At 36.9% G+C, this 25,443-nt stretch overlaps 1 protein-coding gene across 3 annotated transcripts in view; it reads right to left on the bottom strand.

Annotated features, from left to right (window-relative positions):
* The window catches only part of AEBP2 (AE binding protein 2), an 87,427-nt gene that overhangs the window by 48,666 nt on the left and 13,318 nt on the right, over positions 1–25,443 (bottom strand). For all 3 annotated transcript variants that reach the window (XM_041736139.1, XM_041736140.1, XM_041736142.1), the window contains exons 2-3: positions 13,923–14,130; positions 5,099–5,206 (exon numbers count right to left, since the gene is read on the bottom strand). In XM_041736139.1, the coding sequence (XP_041592073.1) occupies positions 5,099–5,206; positions 13,923–14,130 (316 nt within the window). The remainder of the gene's footprint in view (positions 1–5,098; positions 5,207–13,922; positions 14,131–25,443) is intronic.

Below are 25,443 nucleotides of genomic sequence, written 5' to 3'. Positions count from 1 at the left end.
CTCTCCCTTTCCTTCCACCCTTGCCCCCACATGCTCTTGCTCTCTCAAGTAAATCATATAAAAAAAAATGCTACTCCCTACTCATTCTTTTATATGCCTCCTTTTCTTTCTCTCAGAAGCACTTATTTCTATAATTAATTAGTGGTGATGGTTGCAGAACGCTATGAACACACTAAAAAACCACTGAAAACCTTGGTAAACCTTATAGTATGCAAAATATATTTAAATATATGCCTGAAATGATCTCCCTACAAACCTAAGACAAAACTTAGGTTTTCAATAAGACACCCCTCACCTTCTTATACTAAGGGTAGACAAAAACTTCTTAGCATACAAGAAGTACTATCAAAAAAAGTTGATAAATGAGATTTCACTGAAATTAAAAACTATTCAAAAGATCCCATTAGGAAACCAAAGACAGAAAAGTGCCTGGTGACTTAGTTGGTGGAGCATGTGACTCTCAAACTCTGAGTTGTGAGTTTGAGCCCATTAGGTGTAGAAATTAAACAATAAAATCTTAACAACAAAAAAGGGACATCATAGAGACTGGAAGAAAGTATCTGCAATATATATATATATATATATATATATATATATATATATATGAGACAAGCCATTCAATAAAATAATAAAAGGCTTATTATTAAATAGGTACTTCCCTCAAATAGGAAATTCAAATAGCCATAAGCACATGAAAATGAGCTCAACCTCATTTCTCATCAGGGAAATAAAAATTAAAGCCAAAATGAAATACCACTACAAATCTAAATCTACTAGAATAGCTAAAATTAAAAGACTGATAATACCAAGATATACAGCAACTAAACTCTAATTCACTGCTGGTGGGAATATAAAATGATACAATCAATTTGGGTAAGAGTTTATAGTTTCCAAAGCTAAAAAATGCCCTATTCTATGACTCAGCAACTCCATTCATAGGTAAACAGCCAAGAGAAGTTAGGTTAAATAAAATGCTATAGCTGGAACTAAGCCAAGATGACTGAAATTGTAATATGGCAAGGGGAGAATAGAGGACAGGATAATAGACTGGAAAGGGACATTAAGAAATTCTGTTTTATTAAGAATATTTTCATCAGGTGGTGGTGCCACAGGTGCATACAAACATATGAAACAATCTTTACACTGCTGAACACTTAAGCATACTTTAGAAACTTTATTGTACATTACAACTAAAAATTTTTTTAAAAGACTCCCTAAGGGATCCCTGGGTGGCGCAGCGGTTTGGCGCCTGCCTTTGGCCCAGGGCGCGATCCTGGATCCCACGTCAGGCTCCCGGTGCATGGAGCCTGCTTCTCCCTCTGCCTGTATCTCTGCCTCTCTCTCTCTCTCTGTGACTATCATAAATAAATAAATAAATAAATAAATAAATAAATAAATAAATAAATAAATAAATAAAATAAAATAAAAAATAAATAAATAAATAAAAGACTCCCTAAAACATCATCACCTCACGACCTCCTCTCTCTAACTGACTCCCATTTACTTCCTACTACTCCTTCTCAGTCATTATATACTTTTAACTTATCCCTAATCCATGTTCCCAGAAACCTTTCATAGGTCACTATTAAAGCATTTAAAACATTTCATTACTTAAATCCATTTAGATCTGTACACACCTAAAGAATGTTAAGTTCCCTGAAGAGCTGAGGCCTGGCTTTCTTATTCACCTTGCTTCCAAAGTACCTAGCACACTGCCATGTACTGTAGACATCAATAAATGTTTTCTGGATTTCAAGGATTCCTATGACTTCTAGAACAATGCCTCGCTAAATCATACCCCTTAATTTTTGTCTTTTAAAGATAATTTCTTTCCCCCTCTCCAATGGGAATCTTCTACAGTTTCCAAAAAGAGGATCTGGGAGAAAAATGCATTTGACAGGCTTTGAAATGAATCTGCACATCATAATCAACCAGCAGAATTGCTGCCCTAAAGAAAAATAAATGGAAATACACACAATGAGAAAGTAAATGATTCTATTGTTTAACAACAATAAGCTCTTACATTTATTGGATACATACTGTGTAATTCTATGGGGTAACTAGTCTTAAAACAGCTACATCTTAGATCGGGAGTTTTTTTTATTTTATTTTTTAGATGGGGAGTTTAAAAACTGTTTATAAAACTACTTAAATAGCAGCTGAATAATGTGCTTTAAAAAAAATTGTATTAAAAAAAAAATTTGTATTCCAGGACACCCAGGTGGCAGTTGAGCATCTGCCTTCAGCTCAGGGCGTGACCCTGGAGTCCTGGGATCCAGTCCCACATCAGGCTCCCTGCAAGGAGCCTGCTTCTCTCTCTGCCTCTCTGTGTCACTCATGAATAAATAAATAAAATCTTTAATGATTAAGTAAAACTTTCACAGTATGAATGAATGAATGAATGAATGAATGAATGAATGAAGAGAGAGACCTAGCTGACTCAGTCAGTATAGCATGCAAATCTTGATCGATCTCAGGGTCGTGAGTTCAAGGCTCACATTGGGCACAGAGCTGGCTTAATATAAATAAGTAAATTTTTAAAAATAAAAAATATAATTTAAAACAAAGGAAAACCCGAATAGTTAAGCATATGAAAAGATGCAAAAAGAAAAGCAAACTAAAACACAGTAGGATACAACTCATCTATTAGATTGGCAAAAATTCAAAAGTTTGATAACACCTTCTCAGCAAGGCTATTGAGAAGGCAGATGCTCTAACAATGATGATGAAGACACAAACCCTATGGAGGGCAATTTGGCAATATTTATCAAAATTACCAATACTTAGGCATCTGGATGGCCACTCAGTTAAGCGGCTACCTTCGGCTCAGGTCATGATCCCAGGGTCCTGGGATAGATCCCACATCAGGTTCCTTGCTCAGTGGGGAAAGTGCTTCTCCCTCTACCCTCCCCCTTTCCCCCACTCATGGTCTCTGTCACGCTTACACTCTCTCTCAAATAAAAATCTTTAAAAAAACAAAAAACAAAACACAAAATCACCAATACTTCTATTATATAGCCTTTGATCTACCCTCTCATATGATTTTTGGGAATTTTTCCTACAAATATAATTATGCATGTACAAAATGACATTATGTTTAAAGATTTATCACTGCAGTACAATTTAAAATAGCCAAAGACTAGAAATAACCCAAGTATCTATACAAGTTTGGTTAAATAAACTAAAAGAATATTCTTATGATCAAATATAGAAGATCTTTAGCATAAAGTAAGTTTAAAAAGCAAGGTACACATACATGAAACAAAGATGTCAACAGTGGGAAAAATTTGGTATAGGGTGTAAGGGAACCCTCTATAATCTTTCTAATATTATTGTAAATCTAAAACTGCTCTAAGATAAAAAGCTCAGAGCACCTGGGTGGCGTCAGTTAGGCATCTGCCTTTGGCTTGTGACCCTGGGGTCCTGAGATCAAGCCCTGAGTCGGGTTCCCTGTTCAGCAGGGAGTCTGCTTCTCCTTCTCCCTCTGTCCCTCCCCAACACTCATGCTCTCTAATATAAATAAATAAAATCTTAAAATAAAAAGCTCATTTAAAAAATAAGGCATTGAGAGTATATAGTTTACTGAATTATGTGTAAGAAAGGTGAATGAAACTACAGATCTACTTGCTTATACTTTCATAAATACTAGAAGAATTCACTAGTAACTAGTAATAGTGGGATGCCTGGTTGGCTCAGCGGTTGAGCATCTGCCTTTGGCTCAGGGATGATCCCGGATTCCAGGGTTTGAGTCCCACATCAGGCTTCTTGCATGGAGCCTGCTTCTCCCTCTACCTGTGTCTTTGCCCCCCCCTTCTCTGTGTGTCTCTCATGAATAAATAAATAAAATCTTAAAAAAAAAAAAGAAACTAATAATAGTGATTACATATTTGGAGAAGGAACAAGGAAAGAAAAAAAGGAGCAAAATATCTCAATGTAAAAATTTTTTTTAACTTGTTAAAGATGGTCTTTTCAAAAAACTGGGTAATTTTTAAAAAGCAGCTCCACAAGAATTATCTCCTCTAATGAAACCCAAGGGAAGTTTCTGGCACAGTATTTACATACCAGAAGATTATGGTTTAACTACTATTAAACCTCTAAACACAAATTTTAACCTCTATGGTATATGCTTTCCATAATTAAAAACCAAAATATTTTAATTTTTAATGAAGATAAATAGAAAAATAGCTTTTATAGACACTTGTTCTTTATACAATCTTTCAGAACACATCATTTGACATAATTTACCAAAGCTCAGTAATATGACCTCAAAACTGAATGAAAACAATCAAACGCCTCAATATTGTACAATTTCACTTTTTTGTATAATAATCAGAGTTATTTGCTAATAAGAAGGCTGAAAACTATGGCAGTGAGAAAAAAAAGCACAAGGTTTAAAAGCCACCAATTTTAAAGACATGTATGTATTCGTATCAGTCTGTTCATTAGCTATTTTCAAGACCCTACACCTCAGTAGTTTTCTTTCTGTTCTCCAAATTTTAAAAATTGGGTATTATTTTCATCTCCATCTATTGTTTTAAATTCCATGCATCCACAGGAATGCTAAAACAAGTTTTAAAAAAACTATTTTTAGGGGGATCCCTGGGTGGCGCAGCGGTTTGGCGCCTGCCTTTGGCCCAGGGCGCGATCCTGGAGACCCGGGATCGAATCCCACATCAGGCTCCCGGTGCATGGAGCCTGCTTCTCCCTCCGCCTGTGTCTCTGCCTCTCTCTCTCTCTCTGTGACTATCATAAATAAATAAAAAATTTAAAAAAAAAAAAAAAAACTATTTTTAGAAGTGGGGCGGGGGGGGGGCACCTGGGTGGCTGAGTCAGTTAAGCATCTGCCTTCAGCTGGGGTCATGATTCCAGGGTCCCAGGAAGAGCCCTGCATCTGGTTCCTTGCTCAGCAGGGAATCAGCTTCTCCCTCTTTCTCTCTCTCTCTGGTCCTCCCCCAACTCATGCTCCTGCTCTCTCTCTCTCTCACCTTCAAATAAATAAAATCTTAAAATAAAAAAAATCTTTAGAAGGGCAAAAGTATGCCCATTAAGAAATATACAACCAAAAGTCAAATAAAATAACGCACATATGCTTACTTACCTTGAAAGGTTTGTCTCCACTGTGTGTCAGCATATGCCTCTGTAACCAACTCTGACTGGTTGACGGAGTGTTATATACTTTACAACCTTTCCATAAGCAAACAAATACCTGTTAAAAGAAGAGCCATAATAATTTTCGTCACTTATTTCAACAAAGTTTTATTCCTTGTAAGTTCAAATGAACATGTTGCAAGTCTTAACAAAAAGAACCATTAATGTATGAATCAATCAAAAAGGCTTAATAGTTAAACTTTCTGAACTTCCGGTATGAGAGATATGGTTTTAAACCCTTTCCCCTTAAGGCCACTGTCCAATTCCTTCAATGAGAACGACAAACCAATCCCAAGAGGTCATTCAGAAGGAAATATACAAAATATTAACAACATATCCCTAAGAGCTAGGATTATACACAATTATTTTAGAACAAGCATTATTAATTAGAAATACCAGGAAAATATAGGGGTATAAAGAAACAATGAAAATAAATCAAAATAATCAAATATTAATTGAAGATGGAACTTCAAAAAATGAGTAAAGCTATTAAATTACCAAATTAAATTATTCTGCTCTTGATTCCTTATTCTCACATGCATACTAATACTTATTTTTACATTGTTCTATTCATTAAAAATTATTTCCACTTATCTTCATTATAAAGCAAAATCTAATACAAAATGTTAAATTAAACAAATGCAAAAGCAAATGGGCATAAACTGCTCTATCATCATGAAAGACCCACATACTTGGATTCACATAATTGAGTATGATTGGGATTAGAAAGTACTAATCTAACAACTAACAATCTAATCTTTATCATCTTCTTACTAATAAAATACCAATTTTCTAACATTATATTTCCATCAAACTGAACACTGAAAACTGTACCCCAATATCAGTAGAAGTATGAATCCATTGTAATCATAATCTTCAAAGAATCATTAATAGGCTCTGCTCTTTTCTAAGGAAGAGCAATTATAAATAGAGCCACATTTTGAAGACTACACATCTAATAGAATGAACTTGGACACAGAACTGAAAACAATCATTAAAGAGTTTAAAATACACTTTTTTTTTGGAGGGGGAGAGAGGAGTGCCGGGGTAGTTCAGTGACGAAGCATCTGCCTTCAGCTCAGGGCATGATCCCAGAGTCCAGGGATTGAGTCCCGCATTGGGCTCCCCAGGGGGAGCCTGCTTCTCCCTCTGCCTATGTCTCTGCCTCTCTGTGTCTCTCATGAGTAAATAAACAAAATCTTAAGGAAAAAAAAAAAAAATCGAGGGCAGCAGCCTGGGTGGCTCAGGGGTTTAGCGCCGCCTTCAGCCCAGGGCATGATCCTGGAGTCCCGGGATCGAGTCCCACATCAGGCTCCCTGCATGGAGCCTGCTTCTCCCTCTGCCTGTGTCTCTGCCTCTCTGTTTCTCAAATAAATAAATAAAATCTTTAAATATATATATATATATATATATATGGGGGGGGCTGCCTGGGTGGCTTAAATATATATATATATATATATATATGGGGGGGGCTGCCTGGGTGGCTTAGCGATTTAGCGCTGCCTTCAGCCCAGCGCAGGATCCTGAGGACCTGGGATTGAGTCCCACGTCAGGCTCCCTGCATGGGGCCTGCTTCTCCCTCTGCCTGTGTGTGTCTCTGCCTCTCTCTCTCTGTCTCTCATGAATAAATAAATAAAATCTTTAAAAGAAAAAAAGAAAAAGAAAAAAAATCTTTTAAAAATAAACTTTTTTTTAAAGTCTAGAAAAATCAGCTATCTTAAAAATAACTCAGTTTTTAGTGATAACTAAAACCATTTTATATCAGGTCTAACAAGGCAATACTGTTATTGCTGTTTGACACGACTAGAGTTATCACATATCCTGATTTTTGTACAGATTTCTTTTAGTAAGCAGATACAGAAATCATAACCTTTCCCCCTTCACACTTCAAATCCCTGAGACTAATGTATGTTTACAATACGATTCTTCAAGTTACCAGAATTAAAAGCTATTTTTAAAAATAAATGAAAGAAAGAAAGAAAGAAAGAAAGAAAGAAAGAAAGAAAGAAGAGAAAAGAAAAGAAAGAAAAGAGAAGAGAAGAGAAGAGAAGAGAAGAGAAGAGAAGAGAAGAGAAAAAGAAAAGAAAAGAAAAGAAAAGAAAAGAAAAGAAAAGAAAAGAAAAGAAAAGAAAAGAAAAGAAAAGAAAAGAAAAGGAAAAAGAAAAAGAAAGAAAGAAAGTTCTTAAAACTACTCATGTTATGTTGTGGAAATTAGTTCAGTAATGTTTAAAAATCACATACAAATGATTAGTGCTGGGATCCCTGGGTGGCGCAGCGGTTTGGCGCCTGCCTTTGGCCCAGGGCGCGATCCTGGAGACCCGGGATCGAATCCCATGTCGGACTCCCGGTGCATGGAGCCTGCTTCTCCCTCTACCTGTGTCTCTGCCTCTCTCTCTCTCTCTCTCTCTCTCTCTGTGTGTCTATCATGAATAAATAAATAAATCTTTAAAAAAAAAAAAAAAGACTACTAGACTCTGAGTCTTAAATATTCAATTCTCGGGAATCAGAGGTTGATTTAAAATTTCCTCAACAAGCCATACCACATTAAAAAAAAAAAAAAGCCTTAAAAAGTAACTGGAAACAAAATTAACGTCATTCATGTAATAATTTCTATAACAGTGAAGAGTTCTGCTGTCTCTTAACTCTTAAATAACATCTGTGCTGAATTATTCTCAAAGAAACAATTAAGGTAAATACTCAAACACTGCCCCTACCTAACATTAGCCAACCATTGTATTTGAGAGAAAACAACAATCTCTGACTTTTAATTTTTTTCCTAGGAATAAATATGAATATGGAGATAATGGCACACTGTAATTTCACTGGATATAATAGCCTTCACTATGAGTAGGTACGGTCTAGACTCTAGATGGAATAATGTCTAGTAACACTATTAGAGCAACACCTTCAGGTTCAAAGAAAAACCGTAACTTTCAACCTAATGAATTTTATAGGAAATGAAGTAAGTGTAAAGAGACTGAAGCTAACTATGTTCAGCTATAATGGAGTGAAATATTTGGAAAATGATTCCCAAGAGCAAGGGCAGGGGAAGAGGAAGCACTAACCTGGCACAAGGACAAAAGAGGCACCAGAACTCCAACCAAGGATCCACAAAAACCACAAAACTGTTTAAAAGCTGAATTTCATTTCCTAATCTATGTTAAAAAAGACACTTTGATAAAAAAAGAGTTCAAACTCTGGCAAAAGGATCATCTTCAAACGAGAGTTTTTAGAGGCACAATATGTGAAAAATTGTTTTCATACCCAATTTTTAGAAACTGTCTCATTATAAAAATTAACCCTGAAAACTGACCAAACACCACTGGAATCCAACCCAAATGTGAAAGGAATTATTCAAGAATAAAATCTGTCGGGACGTCTGTGTAGCTCAGCAGTTTAGCACTGCCTTCGGCCAGGGCGTGATCCCAGAGTTCTGAGCTCGAGTCCCACATCCAGCTCCCTGCAAGGAGCCTGCTTCTCCCTCTGCCTGTGTCTCTGCCTCTGTGTCACTCATGAATAAATATTAAAAAATAAAATAAAACCCGTCATTCCTCTATATTATCTTAAAATGAATTAAGCTTTAGCAATACTAATCAGAATGCTGAGGCACAGAGGTTCAAGTGTACCCTCTCATGATAGATTTATATTAGGTTTGTAATTAGAGGTAACAAAATTAGGGGTGCCTGGGTGGCTTAGTCAGTTAAGTGTCTGTTCATGACCTCAAGGTGCTGAGATCGAGTCTGGGGGTCGGGCTCTGTGCAGAATCTATTTGAGAGATTCTCACTTTCCCTCTCCATCCTCCCTCCTCCTCCTGCTTATGTGCTCTCTCATAAATAAATAAAATCTTTTAAAAAAAATGTATAGAAATAGCACGAAAGTAAATGATCTGAACTCTAACCCAGAGCTTTCACACTTTACAGTGATGTAATCATGGAAGATACTTATCTAAGCCTTTATTTCCTTTTTCATCAAACACTGTGCGCACACATTTGCTAACTCCAAAATATGATGAAATGCAAGATAATATATTCTCTCAGTAGGACTATTTAACAGAAAAATTGGGTTTATGTTAATAATTGGAGGTCCCTTCTCAAAATTAACTGCCACCAAATTTTTCTGCCCGTCTTAAAGAAAAGAGAGAGGAGAGAAGATGTAGTTATTAAAAGAATCTTTAAATGTGTAACAGTCTAACTTATAAAGATGTAGCAGTCTAAATTTCAATGTACAAGGAAGTTTGGGCTTTCAATCGAGAAGCCCTATAGAAAACCTTTCTCATTACTGTCAGAATAGGTCAATTTTACTTTAAGGGAAGTCCTCCAAAATGCCCCAAATGAAAAAGACTGATACAACCCTGGGAACCAAGGCCAGTGTAAGTCTCCCTATCTAGTTACTAACATCTCACTCTTGGAAGTATACAAATGAATCCAACAAAATTTTAAGTAAATTGTAAAATCTACTGCAAACTTGACAAAATCTAAGTATGTATAAGGAAAATTCAGTTAGTAGTAAGGTAAATTAAAATCACCAAGTATATTCTAAGTAGAGCTAGTAGGCAACATAATTTACAAGTAGGCATGGGGAAAGGGGCCGGTTTTACCAAAGAATTTTTGTATGAATTAAAATCATACAAAAAGATTTTATATAAAGCAAGAGAGGGATCCCTGGGCGGCTCAGCGGTTTAGCGCCTGCCTCTGGCCCAGGGCGTGATCCTGGAATCCTGGGATCGAGTCCCATGTCGGGCTCCCTGCATGGAGCCTGCTTCTCCCTCTGCCTGTGTCTCTGCCTCTCTGTGTGTGTGTGTCTCTCTCATTAATAAATAAATAAAATCTGTTTAAAAAAAAAAAAAAAAAAGCAAGAGATACACCATCTAAATTCAAGAAGGTGTTGGATGATCCCTTAAGCTTTAATATTTCTTAGAAAAAAAACCATCTCACTCTTTTACAAAATGTTTGAACAAAATAATTTATTTGGTCTCAAATCAGTTTGCTCTTCTAAGACCTAAAATGACAGTTATAATTCTGTATCCTACTATTCTGAGTCACATTGAGTATTTTCAATTTTCTGTTAAAGCATATTTACTAAAACAGAGAACAAAAATATTTAATAGAACACTCAAATTACATGAATTAAGCATTTCTCCTTTATTACAAAATATATGGCCAATTTCATGTTGTGTTCAGGAGATACCAGATAGGCAATCAAAACTCAATGTGAGGGGCACCTGGGTGGCTCAGTGAGTTAAGTGTCTGCCTTTGGCTCAGGTCATAATCCTGGAGTCCTGGGACCAAGCCCTGTATCAGATTCCCTGCTCAGCTGGGAGTCTGCTTCTGCCTCTACTCCTCACCCCACTCATGCTAAGAGATGAATAAAATCTTAAAAAGCAAAACAAAACAGCCTCAGTGTGACCTCCTAAGACTGATTTCACTTTCTAGTAACTTTCCAATTTAACCCTGAGTGTCTACAAATGTCATTTTATATGGCATATAAAAGTAAGTGACTTTATTCAAGTCTTTGAATATCAGCCCTCTCCCCAAATCTTCCTTGGGCCCTCTGCCCTCAAACACCAAAGAATATATATAAAAATAAACTTAACAAAATGACATGTGCAAACTAATTCCTGCATCAAGAAACACATTTTTTTCCGACAACTGTTTTTAAAGTGAGAAATAGTTAAAACAGAAAGAACACTAACGGATTGTTACTGAACCACTGAAATCCTACAAGACGAAGTTTCCTGCCTACCGAGTCTTCAGTGTAAATTAAGAGGACACGGGGATTTGAGATTTGATTAGTAAAATAGCTCAGCCTAGGTTTTGAAATCCAGTCATGCATGCAAGTATGGACCCAAGAACACAATTCTACTATACCTAACAAAAAAGGTTAATTTTTTTTTTTTTTTTTGCTTCTTTCTCCTTATATTTTTAAATAGTAGAAAACACTTTCAGGAGTCTTCTTTAAAAAGGTACATTCAGGGGTACCTGGGTGGCATACTCGCTTAAAAGTGTCTGACTCCTGGTTTTGGCTCAGGTCATGATCTCAGGGTGGTGAGATCAAGGCCCTCATCAGGCTCTGTGCTCAGCATGGAGTCAGCTTGAGACTCTCTTCCTCTTCCTGTGCCCCTCCCCCTCAAATAAATCTTTAAAAAAGTAAAAGTTACATTCACAATTGGTATTTAAATGGTTAGTTTAACTTTTGAAATAGAAGATTCTACCCATTTTAATACATAAAAAGGTCAGAAAAAGCTAACGTATCCAATTTCAGCCTCTAAATGTAATTATAGTCCATGTGACATGGCAACATAAAAAGCTTAAAGAGGGGGAAAGAAGTTTTCTAAGCTGTTACATTATGGTTTTGTTTTCCCACAGTGACTTTCATAGTGGGATGAGAACAAGAACAGGAATTAATATAGTATTTAGATCTTACTAACTTACTGCTCCAATAAAACTGTCATCTTTTAATAATATGCTTTAAGAAGCATAAAATCCTCTAGAGGTACCAATATTTTCCTCATTTCTTTCTGTTCCATCAGGACAGTTTAACACTTGGGGTAGAAGTAATAAGAAGAAATCTTAAGAAGAAGAAGAGATAAAACAAATCTTAAAAAAATTGTCTTGAAATTAGCTGTTTTCCACATATATGAGATATCTACAACAGTCAAAGTTACGAAAACAGAAAGTAGAAGAGTGGTTACTAGGTGCTCGGGAGAATTAGGAAGTTATTGTTGAATGGGTAGATTTCAGTTTTGAGATATTGAAAAAATTCTAGAGATGGACACAGATGATAGTTGTACGGCGATGTGAATGTACTTAATGCCACTGAACTGTACACTTAAAAACATTTACAATTTTTTTTAATTTTCTTTAAAGAGGCCATTAAAAAAAAAATGTCCAAACAACACCCACTCTATTTTAAGCACAAAACCAGATCAAGATTTCCTGTTACATAGCCGTGTATAGTTTTCAGAGTTTCATTCATACTTTCGTTCTGAAAGCTTATTCTATATACCAATGACTGGTATGTTAAAAAAAAATCTGAATGTTTTTTCTCCACTCCTCTGATTCTTTAACATTTGTAGTTCAGCAACTAATGTCATTCAAAGATCAGGCCTTCTTTCTGTGGTCAAAACAGCATTAATCTTAAAATTAGCTAGACAATCTTACTATTCATAATAAAATAATTTTATGAATAAGTATAAAGCAAGAAATGACATGAGGGGGACAGGTTCATTTCAGCAAGTTTATACTTATTATAAAAATACCAAGACTTCATGCCTAGCTCTTTGATATCTATAAGGTAAACATAGCAGCAGTGATTACAAGATACATTCAGTCTGCACCTCCATTTTTTTCTACAGATCCTTAAAGGGCTGAAAACATTCTCATAAGGCTGTGTACTCCTCAACATGTAGGATCCAACGCTTAGAAATATGAAATTCTCTAACGCCTACCAGAGATGCCCAATAATCTATATAGTTCATGACCCTATATACAGCTAAATCAAGTGGCTAAAAAAGCATCATGCCATGGCTCAAAAGGCTATCTTAGTGATACATACCAAGTGACATCAAGCACTGCCTCACAAAAGGCAACTCTGTGATAACTAGGAAACCGACTTGGTTTTCACACAAAATCTGATACATGTGGTAAGGGAAAAGACTATTACAAAAGTAACCTAACCATTGAGCAGGGCTGGGTTAGGAGGTAAAAATAACATATGATGGGCAAAGTTCATTAATATACCATCTGTCGTCAAAATCAACTCTAGTAAGTCAAATCTTACCAAATTTAAGTAATCAAAAGATTGCTGACACATCACAACGTATTGTGACAATGGCAAAGTTTTCTTAAAAGAAATTTCAATGCGCAAATAACACTAGTTAAAATATTAGAGGTGCTTATATGGCTGCGTGTTTTGTTTTGTTTTTTTTAAAGAAGATCAATAATGCAACCTAAATATCAATGCAACCTTGGAAATAGTTACCCACTCACTTAAACCATAATGATCTTAACCATTTTAGTATCAGTTTATCTCAATAGTGGTGGCAGGCTGATAGGAAATATGTGGCCTAAGAATTATGTGTACTTACAATGTGACGTTAATTTCTGGAAAATGCACTAACGTGGTAACTATTCAAGACAAACCTAGTGAAGTCGAAAAAAATTATAACCTTATAATACTTTGATCCATTACACTGACTCACCTAATCTACTCAGCTCTTAATTCACTATCCAATAAAAATTATATAAACTGACACATTTAAATGTATTCCCAAAAGGATATAGGTCAATACTCACTAATCATAACTTTCTGTCTAAGCCAGCTCTGTTAAGACCTGGGAAAAGGTGATCAATTCACTTTCACAAATAATGAGTACAAACTGTCATTTCACAGAACTGTATATATTAATCCTGGTACCAACAATCTCTCCAGTTAATTTTACCATCAGGGATAATTTAAGACCACTCTAACAAGAGAAATCCTAGCTGTCCTCTAGTCAAAACATCACAAACTTGGAATAGGCTGAATTCATTTATTATATTCCCACTATATTTTAGGAAGTCTAATTTCTTCTAAAAGCAAATTAAAATCCAACACACAATATGTTCTATTTGATTCCATCAAGTATGTGGGAAATAAATACAAAAGCTTTATAAAAAATAGAGCCTGTGTAAAAACAATCCCAAATTACTTTGAGAAAGAAAGCCTAACTAGCATGAATAAATTAATAAAACTAATGAAAACAGGGAGTGAAAAAAAGAAATGACAAAACCAACCCCTCCTCGCTGACCATCTACATGTATGGAACGGATGTGATCGGCCAGGTCTGGGCTAGAGTTGAAGCAAGCCTGGCACTGGTCCCAACAACAATTATAGGCAATATTTTTGCTTGAAGAAGTAGTGCTTCCTTGTCCATTCATCATTGCTGGAGTTGAACGCCCACTGGAAATTGTGCTGTCTACATCCATTATAGTACTGCTTATGCTACAAAAGAAGAAAAAAGGCTGTGTTATTCCTAGAAATTCACTAACATGAATATGATCTTATAAATACTCAATTAAGATTACTACTTGACATTATGCTCCATATAAAGCATACTGACCATATTTTCTATTAGAAAACAACATGGTTTTGAGATGATTGTTGGCAATAAAGTGCAAATCAAGGGAAAAGCCTCAAAACAGGGAAGAGATAATTTAAGCAACTTTGGCAGACATGAACTCCCCAATGCAACAATCTACAGAAAACAAACCAAACACAAACACATACACACAGCTCAACACATTTCATCCCTTCCATAGTTCTAAGCAGCACAATAAACCAACAGAGTAACAGTTTCCAGCTATAAATAATTCAGAATCAAGAGTACCTTTACAGTATAAATCACTTGTTAATCCAAATATTTTCTTCTATTCACTAATCTGAGGCTACAACTTCTTGTCTTATCCTACCTCTTTCTACCTCAAGTAAGTTTGGGACATTGTGTATTTTCCCTTCTAAATAAAAAAACAGAACAAAACAGTACAATAAAGTTTTCCTGATTTTGCGAAGTCCAAATAAAACATCTTTTTCTGGCCCTCAACTTTTTTAAACTCACAATCCACAAAAGAGGTCTGAAAAGCCAATCAATCAATTCTTTTTATTTTTTTTATTTACTAAACAAAGTATTACACATTAGTTATCCTTTTATTAAGAAAATTATATATTAGTAGAAATAGAAGTAATTCTGAATGCTCAAAATTTCAAATCTTAGTAAAATGTAACACACTTTTCCTTTCCAAAGTAATTCACTTAGGGGCACCTTGCTGGCTCAGTTAGTAGAGTATGTGACTTGACCTCCGGGTTGTAGGTTCCAGCCCCACACTGGGTGTAGAGATTACTTAAAAATAAAATCTTTAGAGGTGTCTGGTTGGCTCAATTGGTTAAGTGTCCAACTTAGCTCAGGTCATCCTAATTTTTTTAAATCAAAAATAATTCATTAAAAAAATTCTTTTCAGTATCTTACCAATACAGAAATTACAGGGAAGTAGCTTCAACCACGGAGGGGTCAACAGTCAACAACAAGAATGTTTGCAGGCTAAATCCATCAAAAGCAATGTATCTGTTTACAATTTAAGTAATTTTTGAAAACTGTATTAACTTTTAAGAAATATGCTTCCCTACTCCCAAGCTTTTATTACAGAAAGCTTAACAATTTACATTTTGTCCTATTTGTTGTAATTTGTTTTTCTCCATTATCTGCAAATTGCAAACATGATACTTCAACCACAATTATTTCAGCATATACCTTCTAAAAATAAGAACATTTACCTATAACCACAACCTTATTTGCTCATACATAAAAGCCAAAATAAATTTTAACTTATTGGGGTGTCTGGGTGGCTCAGTCAGTTAAGCATTTGCTTTGGGCTCAGGTCATGATCCCAAGTTTCTTGGATCGAGCTCCACATTGGGTTTTCTGCTCCACGGGGAGTCTGCTTCTCCCTCTCCCTCTGCCACTCCTCCTGTTTGTGCTCTCTCATGCTCTCTAACAAATAAAATCTTTTAAAAAAGTTTTTAACTTATTAAGTGTTTTGTTTTTCCCTCCCCCACTTATTAAGTATGCTTAATAATGATTTGAGTTCTAACATCCAAAGCACATATTTTAAAAAACTAGCAAAAATGTTTTCATATGGTATTTTAGACATAAAAAATGTCTAAGATTTTCCTTTAAAGAATATTCACACATAAGTTTATCTGGCTACCAGACAATATGTAAGTTCTAAATTTAAACTCTGTGGGGCAGCCCGGGTGACTCAGTGGGTTAGCACCGCCTTCAGCCCAGGGCATGATCCTGGAGACCCAGGATTGAGTCCCACGTCGGGCTCCCTGCATGAAGCCTGCTTCTCCCTCTGCCTGTGTCTCTGCCTCTCTGTGTCTTTCATGAATAAATAAATAAAATCTTATAAATAAATAAATAAATAAATAAATAAATAAATAAATAAATTTAAACTCTAAAACTTAGGGCAGCCCAGGTGGCTCAGCAGTTTAGCACCTGCCTTTGCCCAGGGCCTGATCCTGGAGACCCAGGATCGAGTCCCACGTCAGGCTCCCTGCATGGAGCCTGCTTCTCCCTCTGCCTGTGTCTCTCCCCACCGCCCCCCCACCCGCCGTGTCTCTCATGAATAAATAAAATCTTAAAAAAAAAAAAAAAACTCTAAAACTTTGGGGCAACTGGGTGACTCAGTGGTTGAGCATCTGCTTTTAGCTCAGGTCATGATCCTGGGGTCCTGGGTTTGAGTCCCATATCAGGCTCCCTTTGGGAAGCCTGCCTCTCTCCCTCTGCCTATGTCTCTGATGAATAAATAAATCTTTCAAAAGTAAAAAATAAAATAAAATAAAACTTTGTAAACTTGGGGCACCTGGTTGGCTCATTCAGTAGAGCATGAAATTCCTTTAAAAAAAAAAAAAGATTTATTTATTTATTCAGAGAGAGAAAGAGAGACAGAAACACAGGCAGAGGCAGAAGCAGGCTTCAGGCAGGAAGCCTGACATGGGACTCGATCCCGGGTCTCCAGGATCACACCCTGGGCTGCAGGCGGCTCTAAACCGCTGTGCCACCAGGGCTGCCCAAATTCCTTTTTTTTTTTTTTTCTTAAAGATTCTATTTATTCATGAGAGACAGAGAGAGACAAAGAGAGGCAGAGACACAGGCAAAGGGAGAAGCAGGCTCCATGCAGAGAGCCCGACGTGGGACTCCACCCAGGTCTCAAAGATCACACCCCAGGCTGAAGGCAGCACTAAACCGCTGAGCCTGCCTGGGCATGAAATTCTTGATCTCAGGGTTGTTACTTCAAGCCCTACACTGGATGTAGACATTTTTTTTTCTTTTGTAATTTCCATTGAACTCTCAAATGCAAATCAGCTCTTGAATCGCTGAATATTTATTCATATTTATTTTGGCAGGAATAAATTGTGAGTATGGCAGTTTTTCTATACTGAAATGCATATTTTCATTTGAGCCTTAGAAATTCCAAATTTCATGAGGCCCTTAACCATGAAATGGTTGGTTATCTATTTTCCTTATCCCTTGTTTCATATATTTTAAAAATTTAAACATTTTAGCTATAAATCTCATACTTTTGTAAACCATACCAATTAACTCTAAAGGCAAATAAAATTTTTAAGTTTTAAGTGAACAACCAACCACATTCAAATTATAAACAATCTTAGGGGATGCCTGGGTGGCTCAGTGGTTGAGCGTTTGCTTTCGGCTCGGGGCATGATCCCAGGGTCCCCAGATCTTAGGAAAAGAGATAAATCTCAATGACCTATTGTGATACAATCTCTAAGGTACAGCAAAGTATAAAAAATAAAAAATAAAAACATATACACACACAAATGCAGGGTAGTAATGCTCCAATTTCCATACCTAGATCAGGGAGAGAGACAATATAGACACAACTATCGTCTAAAGAAAAAACTTCTTTTGAAAGATACACAAAACACTGTCCATGTTTTTTTGGATGGGGGAACAGAGGGTCAGGAGGAGAGAAACTTTCACTATATACATCTTTCATTTAATTTTTAATAGGATACCTGTATTGCTACAGGTAGTAAGTCCAAAATTAGTTGAAAATGAAACTAATTTTCTCCTTAGACAAAGTAAAGGTCAAGAGACTTCTACTTGTAATAGATCCAACTAGCAATATACACAATTGTATATAAACTAGCAATTGGGGGCAGCCCGGGTGGCTCAGCAGTTTAGCATCGCCTTCAGCCCAGGGCCTGATCCTGGAGACCCGAGATCAAGTCCCACGTCGGGCTCCCTCCATGGAGCCTGCTTCTCCCTCTGCCCGTGTCTCTGCCTCTCCCTCTCTCTCATGAATAAATAAATAAAATCTTTAAAAAAATAAAAAATAAACTAGCAATTGTTATACACAATGCTTAATGTACTTTTGCTTATTAATTTTACCACAGAAGGGGAACCTTGTTAAGTCCAAATATCCATAAACACTAATAAGCACACTTGAAACAGTACTTCAGGTAAATACAGATCCTCATAAAAAGATAGCATAATGCTGATATTAAGAACATGAATTGTCAATCATTGGCAACTAAACTGCAAATATGGTGAAAGAAGACTAAGGCTTCTTTTAAAAAATAAAGTATCTCAGTATGACCTAGAAGACTCAAGAGACCTTTGCAGATGTGTGTATCCAAAGAGCCTCCCATTCCCTAGCAGGGCCAACTGGAGCCCTGTCACATATAGACCCTCTTAGGTTCCTCCAACTTCTAAAAAGCGCCCAAATCCTACATCCCCAGGCTCCCTCTGGCCCCAGACACATTTGTAATCCATGGTTCCTTCCATTCCTAAGACTGATAAAGACAAAAGACAACAGTTCTGATGCAGAAGAGCACAGGAAGACAAGTTGTAGCTAATTTTTATTTTGACAGGACACTGAGCTAGCTATAGATCTCGTAAGAAAGCAGTGCCCTCCTCCTTCTTCCTATAACAGGAAGATAACAAGATGATCTGAACTAGAAAGGGACATTCCACTTGATCCTGTAATATTCCTAGGATCATACGTGTTAAAATTTTTTACTCAATTAGGTCTTCCCAGTGAACACCTATTGATTCTGTAAAATGTGAACAAAAGCAGCCTAGTATATGGACAAAAACAGAAGCCAGAAAAAGCACTCTTACTATTCAGATAACTACCATAATGTAAGCAGTACTTCTCAATGTTATACGAATCACCTGGAATCTTACTAAGTACAGATACTGATTTGGGAGATTTGGGGTAGGGAGTAGGACCTGAGATACTTTATTTTTTAAAAAAACACCTACTTGTTGATACTACTGCTACAATGATGTTAGTAGCAAGACTCTAAAAAGATCTTTTATTACCCAAGTAAGACTGATTAGACAGACTATCTAAGAAGTATCTCATATCGCAAAATGATAGACTAAAAGCACACACACAAAACACGCATGCTCCCAGTGACAACAGAAAATTCTTAAATTTAAAAAAAAATACATGTTGTTAGAAATTCAAATGCAAGATTTAGGAGAGTACAGGAGACACTTTCAACATAACATTCCATTTTCCCTCTTTTCCATGGGTCATTTTCCTCTTGTTAAGAAACTACCTGACACACCAGACTTTTCTACCCCAACATCTAAAGTACATAGATTTTATGAAAATGACTTCCTCTTAAGAATTCAAGGGCCAACTCACTCATACTTATAAGAAGAGAACCTTTCTTTGAGAACTCAGATTACTGTCAAGCAAAACATCTGTGTGGTGGATGTGACAAGAGCCGACAGGGTTGCCAACACTGAAAAGTAAAGAGCAGCTTGCTAAATGACAAGATACAGGAAAAGAGGAAGCAATCCATGGATGCTGTATTATCATCATAGAGGACAAGACCATGATCTTCATGTAACAGAATAAGAAAAGTTCACTGATACGGTTTAGATTCCACATTGCAAACACTATTAAAAAAACTATTCTTTGTCAAGTTTGAGTATTATTATCAAATAGTTACACAATTAACCTAAAAAGGCTATTAAAATACTCCTTTTTCTGGAACGCCTGCGTGGCTCAGCAGTTGAGCATCTGCCGTCAGCTCAGGGAATGAACCCGGGGTCCCAGGATCGAGTCCCACATGGGGCTCCCTGCGTGAAGCCTACTTCTCCCTCTGCCTATGTCTCTGCCTTTCTCTCTCTCTCATGAATAAATAAATGAAAACTTAAAAAAAAAATAAAACACTCCTTTTTCCAACTAAGTATCTGTATGAGGCCAGATAGTCTTCACATGGTTCAACCAAACAATTCATTGCAACAGACTGCAGAAGTAAAAAATGGAAAACTAGCTGTTAAGACAGGTATTAATGACATTAGGGCAGCCCGGGTGGCTCAGGGGTTCAGCGCCGCCTTCGGCCCAGGGTGTGATCCTGAAGACCCGGGATCGAGTCCCACATAGGGCTCCCTGCATGGAGCCTGCTTCTCCCTCTGCCTGTGACTCTGCCTCTCTCTCTCTCTGTGTGTGTGTGTGTCTCTCATGAAAAAATAAATAAAATCTTAAAAAAAAAAAAAATCTTTAAAGACATTAAATATAAAACATCACTTTTCAATTTTTTTTAACTGGAAATGTTATTCTACATTAAGAAAAATCCTGTTTAGAGGTGCCTGGCTGGCTCAGGTGTACCAAGCATGTGACTCAGGATCATGGGCACTGGAGCCTACTTAAAAAGAAAAAAAAAAAGACAGAAAATAGTGTTACATATAATTGGCTTATTTGTAAATTAATACTTCTAAAGTTCTTGGTCTTAATTTCCATTCCTAGAATAGTGATAAATACAACTCACATAAACTTAACAGCTTTACTGAGATCTAAGTTATATTCAATATTTAAGGAAGCAAATGAGTTTTTAAAAGCAAAATGTAGGATGCCTGGGTGGCTTGGTGGTTGAGCATCTGCCTTTGGCTCAGGTCGTGATCCCAGGCCCCCTACCCCACCCCCCCGCAGCATGGAGCCTGCTTCTCCCTCTGTCTCTGCCTCTCATGAATAAACAAACAAAATACTTTAAAAATAAAAATAAAAAATAAAACAGATTGGAAAGAGTTATGTTTCTGAGCTGGAACATTTTTATTTTATTTGAAATGTATTGCTGAATTTGACATTGAATCTGAGGTCCAATGAACAGAAGCCTTATCAGGAATCTTCTTTTTAGTTACTTACAAGGAAATTCATTTGTACTGTGGATTTTCCTTGGTAGCTATGGATACTTTTCTTCTCCCTCCTAATTTCTAGGTTACTGAAATGTCTAACTTTATTTTTTTTAAGATTTTATTTATTCATTCATGAGAGACACACAGAGAGGGAGGCAGAGACAGAGGCAGAGGGAGAAGCAGGCTCCATGCAGGGAGCCCAATGTGGGACTCAGTCCCGGGACCGCGGGATCACGCCCTGAGCTGAAGGCAGATGCTCAATTGCTGAGCCATCCAGGTGCCCAAAATGTCTAACTGTAAATGAGCAATGAGAATAGGGGCCTGAAGATATATGTGTATATAATCTGAATTCAAGTTTAATTTATACTCTTGTCACTCACAAAATTTTATTTTTTTAAGGAATTTTTTTTAATTTTATATATTTATTCTTGAGAGACACAGAGAAAGAGGCAGAGACACAGGCAGAGGGGGAAGCAGGTCCCACACAGGGAGCCTGATGTGGGACTCCAGGATCACGCCCTGAGCCAAAAGCAGGCACTTAACCACCGAGCCACCCAGGCATCCCTCAAAAAATTTTAAATATCAGAATTTCCTATGTCACTGATTAGCAAAGTTGCAGAATCTGATTTAGGCCTCCACATGTTAGATCTGCAAGGGATGCCTGAGTGGCTCAGCGGATGAGTGTCTGCCTTTGGCTCAGGGCATGATCCCACAGAGTCCCAGGATCGAGTCCGACATCGGGCTCCCTACATGGAGTCCGCTTCTCCCTCTGCCTGTGTTTCTGCCTCTCTCTCTCTCTCTCTCTCTCTCTCCATGTCTCTCATGAATAAATAAAATCTTTTTTTAAATAAATGAATGAATGAATGAATGAATAAATAAATAAATAAATAAATAAATAAATAAATAAAAATTAGATCTGCAAAACACACCCTCCCTTATGCTTTACCCAATTAAACACCTTTCAAGACTTGCAGTTACTTGCTACATGCTCTCCTCTCCTAGGGCGCTGATAACAAATTATAGGGCTAACATAAAACAATACTAAGAGGGCACCTGGGTGGTTCAGTGGTTGAGCGTCTGCCTTTGGTTCAGGTCATGATCCCAGGGTTCAGGGATCAAGTTTCACATCAAGCTCCCTGCAGGGAGCCTACTTCTCCTTCTGCCAATTTTTCTCTGCTTCTCTGTGTCTCCTATGATTAAATAAATAAAATCTTAAAAAAAAAAAAAGTTTTACTGCTTAAATTTGAGGTTCTCGTGACTTGTGCATTTGTGATATAAACACAATTAAGATCTTTAAGTATCATTGGTATTTTTCAAACAAATTTCCATACTAGTAATCCTCTTTCATAGCTCTCAATCAGGAGAACAAAATGTAGTCTATGAAGACTGAAAAACAAGGTGCCCATATCTGCAAGTCAAATTTTCAAGACTAAGCTGCCAAAATAGAACAAGGAAATTTTGTTTGAATACTAAAACTGACATAAACTGGGCGCCTGAGTGGCTCAGTCGGTTGAGCATCTGCCTTTGGCTCAGGTCATGATCGCAGGGTCCCAGGACTGAGTCTGGCATTGGGCTCCTTGCTCAGCAGGGAGTCTGCTTCACCCTCTCCCTATGCCCCATCCCCCCACTTGTGCTCTTCTCTTTCTCAAATAACTGAAATTTTTAGAGAAGGAAAAAAAAAAACAAACTTGTTCACAAATCCTACTTCAAATTTATTCTTTTTTTAAAGATTTTGTTTATTTATTCATGAGAGACAGAGAGAGAGAGAGAGGGAGAGAAACAGGCAGAGGGAGAAGCAGGCTCCATGCAGGGAGCCCGGCGTGGGACTTGATCCCAAGTCTCCAGGATCAGGCCCTGGGCTGAAAGCGGCGCTAAACCGCTGGACCATCCGGGCTGCCCCCTACTTCAAATTTAAATTCACTTAAAAGTTTTACTGTTCTGATTCAATTTATAAATTAATGTAAAATTTTTGAACTTATAAAAAGTAAGTACTAATAAAATATCATTTTAATATGTCTTAGGGACTGGGGTTCTGCACAAAAATTCATTTGGGGAAAAAAATGAAAAATGTTTTTAGATTCTTTATTTTCTCAAGAACAGACCTCAAAATTGTTAAACTACTAGCTGTGAAATGGAGAGTAGTTTTACATTAAAAAGTTAGAAACAAGCCAAAAAAAAGTTAGAAAACATGGAGCTGTATTATGAAGTAAGTGACAGAAAGGATAAAAAGTGCCATAAACTTAAAGATGTAGTTGGGGGACGCATGGGTGGCTCAGTAGTTGAGGACCTGCCTTCCGCCCAGCATGTGATCCTGGAGTCCCAGGATCAAGTCCTGCATCGGACTCCCTGCATGAAGCCTGCTTCTCTCTCTTCCTCTCTCTGTGGCTCTCGTGAATAAATAAATAAAATCTTAAAAAAAAAAAAAAAAACAATGTAGTTAGAAGGGGCGCCTGACTGGTTCGTGCCTGCATGGATCGTGCAACTCTTGACCTGAAGATGCAAATTCAAGCTCCACCTTGAGTGCAGAGATTACTCAAAAATAAAATCTTAAAAATGAAAAGAATATAGTAGGAAAAAGGATGATCTAACCACTTCCTTCAGGATTTGGAAGTTACTGATTGAGGTTCCACAAAAGAACCTCCTTAATCTCTGAAGAATCCAAGATGTTTTATTTTTTTCCTTCAATGAAAACCATATCATCTTTATAAAGTCTTAGGTTCATAAGCTTCTATCTGGCTTACTATAAAACAAATATTCTGTAATTCTTATTTTTAAAGAATGGAACATGGTCCTCCACATGTACTGAAGAAAGTGGTATGAGACAAAAGCAAACAAAAATTCTACTCATTTATGTTACATTTAACAGGGTCAGAGCAAGCATTATACACTTATTAACTCTGTAACTGGTAATAGCTTTTCAGAGAAATAAGTATACTGCACTTAGTTTCAAAGTATTTATCAAATTGTAGGTAAACAACATTATACCTGCACATCAGGGATTCCTAATCACAAAACAGATAAGTTGTTATTTGGTTAACAGGTGATATTCTTATCCCTGAAATTGACACTCACTACTAGAATGATTACTCTATGTCTCTACCATACTTATAATCAAAATTATAATAAGGCTAAAACTCAAAAGAGTGCCAAGGGGGATCCCTGGGTGGCGCAGCGGTTTAGCGCCTGCCTTTGGCCCAGGGCATGATCCTGGAGACCCGGGATCGAATCCCACATCGGGCTCCCGGTGCGTGGAGCCTGCTTCTCCCTCTGCCTGTGTCTGCCTCTCTCTCTCTCTCTGTGACTATCATAAATAAAGAAACTTAAAAAAAAAAAAAAAAGAGTGCCAAGCATTTCAGACAAGCCTGTATTCTTGAAAAGTGTGAAGCTGTATACCTGATATCATATGGATAATATACAACTTTAAGAGTGAAACTCAAAAAAAAAAAAAAAGAGTGAAACTTTACTGTTCCTCACCTCCATTTGTTGGACTGGTCTATAATTTTGTGCCCTGCTCCTTATTTTAGACATTGACAATGGGACTGAAAGCCAAAACTAAACCAGTTAAAAGAAACAGGCACTTCAAGAAAATTATAAACTGCCTACCTGTTATATTTTATGGCTTTCTCTCAAGGAAAAAAATAAAAGTATCATGTAACTTAACAAAATTTGCATCACAAAAGTAAGGTACTCTAAACCTCAGCTCCTATTTTTTTACCATAACAGCTAACACTTACTGAATGTATTTCCAAAAATAGCTACACCATATACACTGTCCCACATCTTTTTCTTACAAGAGGGCATCAAGGTGCTGGAGGGTCATTATTACTATCCCCTGGAATCTCAACAAGCCTGAAACTACTGCAAAAGTGATACTGCTAGATTTACAAGACGAGGTCATAAAAGGCAATAGCACAGCTTCAACCTAACTTTGGGACACACAGCTTGAGAGACCAGAACTACCAAGGAAAAACCAGAACTACCACAGCTTCAGAAACTTCCCTAGCTACCATGCAGAAAAGATCTTGTGAAAAGTACACAGAGCTAGAGAAAGATGCCAGGGAGTCTTAGCTGTATCAGTTTTCATAGTCCAGGCACCACGCATGTGACAGACCTGTGAGTGGTTAAGGGAGTTTTCTGGTGATGAGAGTCCCTAACCTTTTCTAAACTGTTCACTTGTAGTTCTAAACTGACACTAAATGGAGCAAGAATGACCTACTCCTACCCAGCCCTGCTCAGATCTTAGATCTGTAAGCAAAATAATTGTTTAAAACCATTAATGTTGGAGTTGGTTGTCATGCAGCCATAGTAACTGAAAGCATGCTTGACATGTATTAACTCATTTAATGTTTACAACAACCACATGAGGTAGGTACTATCAGTACCCTCATCTTAACAGATAAAAGAGACTGAAATATAGAAATTATATGACTTGCCCAAAGTCACACAAATACAAAACACAAATGCCAAACAACTCAGCAGCCACATTTATACAAAGGAAATATTTGAGCAAATCAGATTTGAGAAATACTGAAATACAGCCTGTATCACAAGTAACTGACAGGTTCACTTGGTGTACACAT

This window comes from Vulpes lagopus, chromosome 21, assembly GCF_018345385.1.
Source record: "Vulpes lagopus strain Blue_001 chromosome 21, ASM1834538v1, whole genome shotgun sequence".
NCBI lineage: Eukaryota > Metazoa > Chordata > Mammalia > Carnivora > Canidae > Vulpes > Vulpes lagopus.
This window is presented reverse-complemented; position numbering and strand designations above follow the sequence as displayed.